Below are 11,806 nucleotides of genomic sequence, written 5' to 3' on the forward strand. Positions count from 1 at the left end.
TCAGTGTTAAACACCATCAGGTTCTCTTCTGCCCATTTCCTGAACCTGTCAAGGTCAGCCTAGATCGCCCTCCTGTCCTCAGGTGTAAACGCTTTACCCCAAAGTTTGGTGTCGTCGGCAAACTTGGCCAGTCCGCTTTTGATACCAATGTCCACATCATTAATAAAGATGTTGAATAGTATAGGCCCAAGGACAGGGCCTTGGGGGACCCCACTGGTCACAGTGCACCATGACGATTGACTTCCACCACACTCTGGGTCCAACCACGGAGCCAATTCCTCAGCCAGGGGATTGTGGTGAAGCCAAGGCTGCAGTTGGCCAGTTTTGCTAAGAGGTGATCATGTGATACCAGATCGAAGGCTTTTTTCAAGTCAAGATATATGACATAAATCTCTTCTCCCTTGTCCAGGTAATAGGTCACCTTGTTGGAAAAGGAAATAAGTCTGGTCAAGCAAAACCTAGCTGCAACAAACTTGTGCTGGCTATCCCTCAGGATGTTGCCATCGGCCAGTCTGTTAAGAGTGGTCCCTTTGATAATCTTTTCTAAGACCTTCCCCAGAACAGAGGTCAGGCTGATGGGCCTGCAGTTGCCGGATCCACTTTCCTCCCTTTTCTGAAGATACTTTGGCCATCTTGCAATCTTTGGGCACTTCACCAGAGCACCAGAAATTCTCAAAAATCTGTGCCACAGGCTGAACTGTGATGCTTGCCAGCTCCTTGAGTACCCTGGAGTGTGAACTGTTAGGACCAGATGACTTGAAGGTATCCAGCCTCTCAAGGTGTGCCTTCACAAGGTCAGCATTGGTGGAGGGTAAGGAATCTCCCTCATTAGGCAGATTTCCTTTCCATCCCGTAATGGGCAGGGATGTCCCTTGGGACTGGTGAAAAACAGTGGTGAGGGAGGGATGGAGTAGGGCTGGGGCAGGGCCTGCCCAGCTGGGGCAGGGCACGGCATGCACGTAAGCAGCTCATCTGGGAGGCATGGAAGGGACAGCTCTTGCTGCTGCATGCATCCTGGGAGGGCATGGGGAGCATGTGACCCCAGATCTGCGCACAGGGTAATGGCAGGCTGCTGCTGTGGGCTGTGGCCAGGGCATCGTCAAGCTCTTCTCAGCAGGGGCTGGGCCAGGCTGCGTTAGGGGCAGGCAGCAGTGGCAGCGCTGGCAGGAAGGCTTTGGGGGGACCATGGGGAATTTTAAGGTGGCTACAGCCCCCCACCATAGCCCTCTCTCAGCACTGCTGCTGCCCACACTGACCGCAGCCCAGCCCAGCCCCCACTGGGAAAAGCTCAGCACTGCCCTGGCCTCAGCCTGCAGCAGCAGCCCATCCTCACCGCACACACAGATCTGGGAGCACACCCCCCCCCATGCCCTCCCCTGTGGTGCATGCAGGGTGGGAGCCGCCCCCCGCATGCCTCCTGCACGAGCCACTTGTGGCTCCGTTCCATGCCCGACCCCGACTGGGCAGCACCTGCCCCAGCCCCACTCCCAAACTCACTGCAGGGGTCTCTATCTTCCACCCTGCCACACCCCTTCCCCCACAACAGACTTACCACTGGGCCACATATTGGCAATCGGATCGGTATCGGCTGATATGTTGCCTTAAAAATCAGCCATCAGTATCAGCCTAAAAAGTCTCTATCGGTGCACTCCTAACTCTTATTTACGAACATTTAAAAACCACTTTCCAAACTAGATTGCACTGGCAGCTGCTACTCAAAGGCCAAGGGCTGCAAGAGAGGTAACCAAAGTCCCACCTCAGATGGACTACAGAAATGTAAGAAGAAACTTTCACAGCACCTGAATACAGTATACTTTGCCTCACACTAGCTACAGGTGACCAAATATTTCTCATAAGCACAAAATCCTTAAAAGAAAAGGATAAGACATGCATGAGCTACTCAAAAAAATCCGTATTTGCAAAGATCAAAACTCAATGCGCTTTGTACGCTACTTGATTATGAAGGGAAGAGAGAGTCCTCTGCAGAAATATGGTTACCTGGCTTAAACATAAAATACAAGAAATCTAAAAAAAGAAAAAAAGGAAAGAGTTTAAAAATCAAGTGAGACAAGTTGTGACAGAGGTCTTTGGATATTATTTCTACCAAAAAAGAATGTGCAAAGAAGAGAACAATTCTGTTACGTATCTCAGAAGGGCACTACTTTCATTATATTGCACAAGACTCTGAAATGCCTCATTTAAACCAACACCATAAGGCTATAGAGCAATAGTCCAATTCAGAACTGCATTAAAATCCTTGAGTGGCTTTTATTCAGTGACTGGTCCTCTCGGGGGATATACATATAGATCACAGAAGTGGCAGATTCAGACATGTAGGTTCCTTGTTTAGCAGTTTGGGCTGCATAATCAAAGAGGAGACAAACTTTCCACAAGTCCTATTACTTATTTGCACCACTCTTTAGTGGCTGCTAATATATACATCTATGTATGTTATACATCAGCTGGTTATACTAACCAGTAAGGATGACTTTGAACTGCATGTCTTTCTACGAGATAGGAGAAATGTGTTCCAGTTATAAAATCTTGGACCTTATCAAGTATGCAAATGTAGTTAGATATAATGCTTCTACCTTCAGAATTGTGTCATATTGCTTTCCCTTTTCTGAGCGTTTCCATGAAAGCACAGTTTTTGAGCAACCATATTTCAGTATCTCAAAATGAGAACCCAACCTCTGTAGTTCTTCTCCCAACTCCAGATAGCACAGGAGTGGAAAACCAAGCCTAGTTTTTCAGCTTGCTTTCTCCTGGGCTCCTATTTAACACACATCTTGAATCTGAGTCTTGAGATACTATACTCACAACTGAGGATAAGCTGAAACTTATTTTCAGCATATTCAAGTACCCCTTTGGAAAATGGCTCTTCTTGCTATCATACATGCACCAACTAATACGTTTATTACTTTAATTCATTTTTCCAACAAAAACATAAAACCAGTAACTTAAAATTAAAAACTGAACTGAAAACATACTGCTGTACATTCATCCTCAGGTTTCCTGTGCATAATGTTCGCCTCTTAAACAAAAGTGGCCATGCAATTTTGCACATGTGATTTTTAAATTTCAGCCTTTATTTAACAGTTTTCCCTATGCCTTGGAGATAGGTAAGTAACAGTATCTTCATTCTACAGAAGAAAAGCCTAATTTATACAGAAGTTAAATCACTTAAGTGCACTGTGATCAGATGTTCAGCATAGGTAAGAAATTATTGTTGTCATGTTTACAAGCGTTTCTTTACGAACAAACTATGCTTTCCTGAAAAAATTCTCCAGACAGGGGAAAAATAACCTGCATTAGCAACAAAACAAGAGTTTTCAATTTAGAATCATAGGGAGAAAAGGACCCTGAAGGGTCATCTAGTCCCGCCTCTACATAGATGCAGGTTTCTTGGATGCTTCATTGCTCTAATACAAGGATATGAGAGAGTTTGGTAGAAAGAGATTTCCCCATGCTTAATGTTAACCCAATCCAAATTGGAGTGAAACACTTCTGCTTGCAGTACTTAATAAAAGCTAACTTGAGAAGTCCTCTTAGCCAATAGGAACTACCATGCAAACTGTAATCACCTGGTTTGGTTTTAAACACAGCTCGCCAGCTATTCTGTTCAGTTGTGCTCACCTTGTGTGTTTTGCTGTATGTATACAGATAGGCCAGTCTGTAGAGGCTCTTGTAGTGCTGAGGAAAACGGCTCAGACATAAACAGAAGGAGGCAATACACTGCTCTGTCAGAAACTTGCGCTGCTCCTCAAGATCTGCTGGAAGACCCTGGGGAAATTCAGATGCATCTGCACCAGGTTCTGCTTTCTTTTTGCAGTCCCACTGCAAAGATGGGGGGATGGTAACTTTAGTGGGATTGCCAGATGATGCCGGGGTATCTAAATGACATTTTTGGCCACCAAGCTCAGTTGCGTAAGATTCAGAGTTCTCTGCAGGTTCTTCTGACTTTCCTGTAACTGACAAATTAACAAAACTCAGCATTTATGTTTTTACTATCGCATGTACTGAAAAACTTTTTTTCCATTAAAATACATGCAGAATCATCCGTGTACTTCCTTGATATGTACATGACTGCTTGCGGTGTTTAATGAGCAAATCATCTTCAGATCCCAGATAAATGGAAATAGCTACCTTTATTACCTCCTTCACACAGGACCTTTTATTCACCAGTAACCCATGCAAGAATTTATATAATGTCATAAAATAAGGAAGGTGGGGAGAAAGCACAAAAAAATCCTTACAACAGAATTGGACACCAAAAGGTACAAGGGATAATGCTGTTGTCTTGATAAGTGAAATACTACTATTTTAACTACCTATTAAGAGGAAGACAATTTTAGAATCATATGATTTAGGAACAGTAGATACTGAAAGACCATAGTCAAGTGACTGTTAACCTTCTCTTTGATAAGACTGAGCTTCTTTTGAGTCTCTCTTTATAAAACATGTTTTCCACATGAATTATTTTTGAGGCTGTTTTCTGAATCCTCTCAGATTCTTCATTGTCCTTTTGAAAAATCTATACATGAGAAAGGAACACAACATTCCAAGTAGGACGTGTGTGTGTGTGCACGTGCGCGCACACACACACACACACACACACTGAAAACTTGGGAAAATCATTTTACATACACACACACACAGAAGCTGTGAAAACTTGGGAAAATCGTTATATTTAATGGTTTTAAAGCACTATTTATTTTATAATCGTATTTTGATCCAGAACTGTTTAACACATTCAGTGAGTCTCAATCATTCCAGTTTGAGGAAGACCTTTTTAAAGGCTGAGAGTTTTAGAGACATTTTCAAGCTACCCACTATGCACTATTTCAAAACAAACAGAAAAGTTTAATAATCCTCAGCAAGTTCTAGTCATTCTAATACCTTAATCCCTCCAATGGGCAGCAGGAAATCTGTCAAATTTGAGCAATCATCTCAATTTACTATACTGTCTTGATAGTGTTGTTACATTAGTAGTTGGATTAGATGTCCTTCCAGCATCCCAGTTAAGTTTAGACCATCACGGGGTACCACCGACAGGATTTTTGTTGCATGACAGATCCAGAAGTGTAGAGAGCAACACCAAGAGCTGTTTATGGCATTCATTGACCTAACCAAGGCCTTTGATTCCATCAATCGTGAAGCCAGATTTGGTTGTCCACTGAACTTCAGTGTCCTCAGGCTACTCCATGATGGGATGGCCATCACAGTCCTTTGCAATGCATCAGATGGACCCATTTACTATCTGTACTGGTGTCAAGCAGGGCTGCATCACTGCCCCAACCCTTTTCTCCACCTATCTTGCTGCAATTTAGATTCTTATCCGTGACTGCCTTCCTCCCGGAACTGGAGTTGAGTACTGAACGGATGGTTAGCTTTTCAACCTGCAGTGCCGCCACAGCAAAATGAAAGTTACCAAGACTGACATCACCAACCTTCAGTACGCCGACTACTGTGCTATCCTTGTGCACACTGAGACTGATCTGCAGTCCACCCTTGACCTTTTTTCATGTGCCTATCATAGCTTAGGACACTCCTGTAACATTGGGAAGACTGAGGTGTTGTCAGCTTACCCCAGAACAAGCTGCCCCCCTCTCCCTACAAATAACCATTGGTGGAGAACCCCTGGAAAACACTGAACATTTCCCATACCTTGGCAGCCACCTCCCCCCGTCAGTCAGTCTTGATGTAGAAACCAAGCATAGGATTCACTGTGCCAGTGTGTCCCCTGAAAAGCTGTTTCACCATGTCTTTGCCAACTCAGATTTGCAGATGGAAACAAAGAACCTGGTCTACAATACAATGCAGTGCTTATCCCCACACTCTTCTATGGACGCGAGATGTGGGTGACATATCAAAGTCATCTTAAGCTCCATCAGTGGTGCCTCAGGAAGATCCTTCACATTAGATGGGAAGACCACTGCACCAATGTCAGCATCCTCTCTGAAGGTAATATAACCAGCACTGAGGCAAAGAACATGAAACATCAACTCCACTGGCTGGCCACTGTGTGTGGGTGACTGACACTCGTCTCCTGCAGCAAGTCCTCTTCTCTCAACTCAGTCATGGTAAGAGGACCCACGGAGGACAGAGGAAGTGCTACAAGGACACACTGAAACCACATCTGAAGAAGGGCAGCATCAACCTTACAAAAGGGGAAGTGCTGGGTGGTAACAGGTCTCAATGGCGCTGCACCATACATCAAGCTACGGTACACTTTGAAGAGAACAGTCTTGCTCAGGAAGCTGAGAAACAGCAGAGGAGGAAGCAAAGTCCACAACAGCCTGGCCAAAAGCTGTGTCCCCCTCTGCCCCCTGCCTCCAAGGCACCACCTGTTATATCTGTGGAAACACTTGCAGAACACAAATTGGACTGCTCATCATCTTAAAACTCACCAGTAATCCCCCCCCCAGTAAACAACATCCTTGTATTGAGGATAGCCAAAGAGGGAGTTGGATTAGAAAGGTCCTTTTCACATATATCATATACTCTGGTGAATGCCAACAGTGCACACATGTTTATGCAAGACTATAGCAAGTTGGGGTCCCAAGGGTGGCCACAAAACCCCCTGGTGGCTCTACGACTGTGCCCCACTCTGCTCCTAGGGCACGTTACCGTCTCGCCTACCACGCCTGGACAGAATACTAGTAATAATAATTAGGGGGCTGCCCGTGACCCCAGTTCAACTGGCCCCTCACTGGGCCACTCTTGTCCCAGGCCCCTCAGGGCAGCCAAAGCCTTAGGGGCTAATCATGTGGCACCAATCCTCTGCTACACCATGCCCCAAGCCTCGTGGGTGTTGTACCTTTGTTCATCTGATGGGGCTTCGGTCTCCTTGGCCTCTGCCCCTTTACTCTCGCTAGGTCTTCTAGCCTGGTCCCACTGTGTCAGCTTTGGCTTTGAGGCACTAGCTCTGGTTCATTCCTTCCTGTCACTGGGCCCCTGGCCCCAGTCTGCCAAGTCCCAGGCCCCTGTGTGGCAGTGCCCTCTCAGGCACTGGGCCTCAGGCCCGTCTCGCTCTGTGGCCTTGCACTTTGCCTCTCTCTAGGATCAACAGCTGCTCCTGCCGTAAGCCTGCCCCTGGCAGGACTCAAGGTGATCATGCACCCCACAGGCACCAGTGGGACCTCCGTATACCACTCCTTACAGTCCCAAACCAAACTGCCAACGTAAACTGTAATGAACACTACGCTCCTGGGCTACAACATAAATGAGAAGCAGCCTTCTGCCCCTTTAAGAGGGAAAACATTCCTTCACCTTTTGTGCCAGCACCCTCCCAGCCTGGACTCCTTGCAAGCTCGCTGAGCCTCAGTGTTCCTGCAGGCAGCAAAGCAGACAGCCTCGCATCTCTGGGTAGCTCTGCTGGGCAGGAGCTCCTAACTCGGTGGCTGGCAGGGCTAGACTAGCTTGCCAGCCCAAGCCTCAGGCTTATATGCTCCCATAGCCCTGCACACTTCCCATCAGCAGGTTACCTGCACATGCCTACTGAATGCCTCATTTGCTCTGTGGCCCTGGCAACCAGCAACTGCTGCACCCTGCCTAGCCTGCACTGCTCCCTGGTTGGGCTGCTTTTATCTTAAAGGAACAGGGAGCACCAGGCTCTCTGTTACACAGATATAAAAATCAGCTTCTGAAAACCCATAAAATTCCAGCAGCTTAAATCACTATAAACCCAGAAAACATTTATAGTAGTGAACAGTAAGTAAAAGCCCTGGTATCCCACTGCTTATCAGTCACTCCAAACACTGTCTGTATCTGTCAATACTAGCAACGATAAAGCTATACCACTGAAAACCTAATACAAGGAACACTGCAATGTTATAACACGGTGCTTACCCCAGAGCAACTTACTCTGGGATATTATTGACATTAGTCACACTAGTGGCAATACTATTTTGCACATTCAGCGATCTGCACCTGTGTGCATAGATAGGTCTAGTTATACTGACACAAATTTCCTTCGTTTAGACCAGCCTTAAGAAACACCTAATTAAAAATAAGAAAACTTGCCAAAATTTGCCAAAACATTGATGAGATGCAAAATGTTGAAATCAGTAATTGCTAAGGGTGTGTCTCCAATGAGAACAGAATAATGGAATGCATCACAGCCAGCTATGGATCACACTTTGTATATCCATAAAACTGAAAAACCTGGTACAATATTATGGAGGGAGAGAATAAAGCATAGTGCAAAATGGCAGAAATGTTTTGTCAGGCCTCAGTTTCGGATAGCACCTATACGTGCTCATGAATACGTGCCCATAAAACTGCTATACTACATTGTACGTTTTGCTCATGCCACATATTTCACAAGAAAAAACATCAACATTTTAGAAAGCTTTACATGGATATATTGCTCTTGCTATTCATTTACCTTTCTTTAATGAAGCCCAGTGGATTTAGTACTAACTCACTGTGCAGGCATCAGACAGGGAAATTCTAACTAATAGATACTGGAAAATCAAAAAAAATTATTTACAACAATTATTTTCACCCAAAATAACACCACTGAATGAGCCAGTGGAACCACAGGTTAATGTTTGTATTCCAGTAGAAAGGGTTTCAGGTCTCCCACGGAATAAAGATGCAATTCCAGTATGCGTGCTTTGCAAAATAATGAACATTAATTTGTTACTGTTCCAGCATCAAAAAACAAGGGACTAAATCTACATCTGGGAAACAGAGGAAAAACATTTTTGAGAGACAGTGTATTAACTTATCTGCTGCTTGAGATGCTCAGAAGTTTGAAATATTAGAAGTAGTGTTGGCAGAGACTGACTAATAGCAAGTCAGTCAAAGAGGGCTGATACAAAGCAACTTATCACACGATTCTTCTGTTTATAATATTGTTCTTGCATCTTATGCCAGTGATAGCCCAACTACATGTATGATACCCAATTCATTCTGGCATGTTTAAAAAAAAACAATCATGCACACAATACACTTGCATATCCAATTAAAATCCATAGGCATAGTTTAGTAACTTTCCAATTCTTCTGTAGATTGAATAAAGCATTTTAATAAAGTTGCATAAACTGCTCTAAATTATATCTTAAAACAATCATACCTCTTTCCTCTGCAGACCCTAGAATCTCTTTGCATGATGCCATAGTCTCAGAGCAGGAAGCAGCAGTCCTCTTTTCCGAGTAAGGTTTCCTCAAACTGTCTTGAGAACTGGCAGGCTCATTAAAGATGTCCTGTGTGGAGCTGGAATCCGAGAGCACCACTGCTGTGCTATCCTGACTCCTCTCTACAAAAAAGGAGAGCCAGGTAAAGAATAAATGCACTACTCTCTCTCTCATCAAGTGAGTACTTTCTTGCCAACCTCAGTGGCAGAGATACTGCAAAGGGCAAAGTAGATGTGCACCTTATAAACTAACATGTGCATACGCATGTATGTGTGTGTGTGTGTAACAAGCTTTTGCGAGCTGAAACTCTCTTCATCAGATGCATGAAGAAACTGCAGCCACTTTGTAAAATGCCTAGGTCTATCCCAACCTACAATCCTATTATTTAAAAGGTAAATATTTGTTTTATCTTCCACATATTCTCACTTTCATCTCATGTTTTTGTGCCAAGAAGTAAAAACTCAATTTTTGTTTTAATCAGATGTTACTAAGTACAGGCATACCTCGGAGATATTGCGGGTTCGGTTCCAGACCACCGCAATAAAGCGAGTCACACGAATTTTTTGGTTTCCCAGTGCATATAAAAGTTATGTTTACACTATACTGTAGTCTATTAAGTGTACAATAGCATTATGTCTAAAAAAACAATGTACATACTTTAATTAAAAAAATACTTTATTGCTAAAAAATGCTAACCATCATCTGAGCCTTCAGCGAGTCGTAATCTTTTTGCTGGTGGAGGGTCTTGCCTCGATGTTGATGGCTGCTGACTGATCAGGGTGGTGGTTGCTGAAGGTTGGGGTGGCTGTGGCAATTTCTTAAAATAAGACAACAATGAAGTTTGCCACATCGATTGACTCTTTCTTTCACGAAAGATTTCTCTGTAGCATGCAATGCTGTTTGATAGCATTTTACCCACAGTAGAACTTCTTTCAAAATTGGAGTCAATCCTCTCAAACCCTGCCGCTGCTTCATCAACTAAGTTTATGTAATATTCTAAATCCTTTGTTGTCATTTCAACAATGTTCACAGCACCTTCAATTTGTAAAAAACGCAGTATCTGCGAAGCGCAATAAAACGGGGTATGCCTGTAGTCATATTTTGTTTTCTCTAATGCTTTGTCCCTAGGATATCTGAACAATTTAGGAAACTAATTCGATGGATCTGATGTTCTGTCCTGATAAGCAGTTACCTTTGGAATAAAATGTATTTTACATTTCTATAACGTATGCTCATTTTCCACTATTACAACATAAAGCAGTTTTACTTTGCCACTTGGGGCTCTCTTAGAAGACAGGTGGGATAACTTGGTATATAATAGCTTACCAGCCTAAGATCAATAAATTCACTGGCAAGGGAACACTATGAACAGCCAGATTTTTAAGAATGCTAACAAAAATTAGTTATAAAGGATAGAAAAATCAGTGCAATCAGAGATGTAAAAGACCTAACAGAATGATCACTGATTCCATCTATTCTGTGAAAGTTTGATTCAGTCCACCGAACATTCTTAAAGGTCAGTTGACATGATGAATAAATGTCTTTTTGAACAGCTAGAAATCAGGAACCTAGACTTGAAGGTGGAAGTTGGAAGGACAAGGGAGGTGACTCATCCGTGGTAGGCACAGCTTATTGGAGTAATAAGTTGTGGTTACTGACTGCATTACAGTTTGAAGCGGGATATTAATTCACTCAGCCATAACTGCACATAAAACAAACTAGCCTACTGTGTCCCGAGCTGTCAGAGATGATCCAGAAGGACCGGAACTGATGTGCCCAGCCATATGAAGCTTTAAATTTCTGAAGTTACAGAAAAAAAGACACACAAACGTTCTAATCCAGAAGGGAAAAAGAGGCAATTTTCTACCTGCAGCATTCAACCTCTGATGCAAAATCCTAGCTGATCCAGTTCTCTCTCCACCTAAAGCCCATGGATGAACACACATTTTCTTCACAAGGAAAAGGATTGCTTTAGCTGATGAACTTTTATATGAGTAACAATATACAAAAGGGCTAGAAAGCCTCTTACATTGACGTACATGAACAATACCAAAGACCAATACAGTTCCACTGTAATATGACTGAAAAACAAAATGAAAAAAAAAAAAATTAAGCAACAGAGAACTTCCCCTAGGAGGAGTTGGCAATATAAATACATCACACCCTCTTTCCCCAAACGACATAGTACAAATGCTCAGCAGAGATGCAGGGCATCTCCTGTAGAGTTATCCCAGGTACAGCTGCATCCCAGACCTCAGCTAACAGCTCAAGTTCCACTTGTTAGAATTCTAAAAAAATTGCAATTGAATTTGATGCAAGCTTTGTAAGCTTTTCAATGGCACTAGGCGAAAACATGTTTATATAGTGAACAGGTCTTGATGCACATGGTCAAGGAATTTGGGGAGGGAATCTTTCTGTATCCTAACCGAAAGTTTTATTGTTGATTTGTAATGACAAGCTTTATATGGAAATGATATAATCACAAAGAATAGGAGGAGAAGGATTCTGAATGGAGGTCCATCAAGCTTTCAATGACTCATTCATAGAGATTTAATAATATTCACTGATGTATATGGATATATCTGAACTCCCTCTATTAGTACTAGGAGAAAAGCCAGCTATGTTTTAAATTTCCAAGGCGTAGAAACTGACTGTAAGGTTCG

General features: G+C 43.2%; 1 protein-coding gene across 4 annotated transcripts in view; it reads right to left on the reverse strand.

Annotated features, from left to right (window-relative positions):
* The window catches only part of CABIN1 (calcineurin binding protein 1), a 280,731-nt gene that overhangs the window by 165,360 nt on the left and 103,565 nt on the right, over positions 1-11,806 (reverse strand). For 3 of the 4 annotated variants that reach the window (XM_019506890.1, XM_019506887.1, XM_019506888.1), the window contains exons 28-29: positions 9,083-9,261; positions 3,637-3,971 (exon numbers count right to left, since the gene is read on the reverse strand). In XM_019506890.1, the coding sequence (XP_019362435.1) occupies positions 3,637-3,971; positions 9,083-9,261 (514 nt within the window). Of the gene's footprint in view, positions 1-3,636; positions 3,972-9,082; positions 9,266-11,806 lie in introns of all 4 variants that reach the window. The other variant, XM_019506891.1, reaches the window with a different exon arrangement.

Source organism: Gavialis gangeticus, unplaced genomic scaffold (genome assembly GCF_001723915.1).
Source record: "Gavialis gangeticus isolate Ggan-Ray unplaced genomic scaffold, GavGan_comp1, whole genome shotgun sequence".
In the NCBI taxonomy this organism is placed as follows: Eukaryota; Metazoa; Chordata; order Crocodylia; family Gavialidae; genus Gavialis; species Gavialis gangeticus.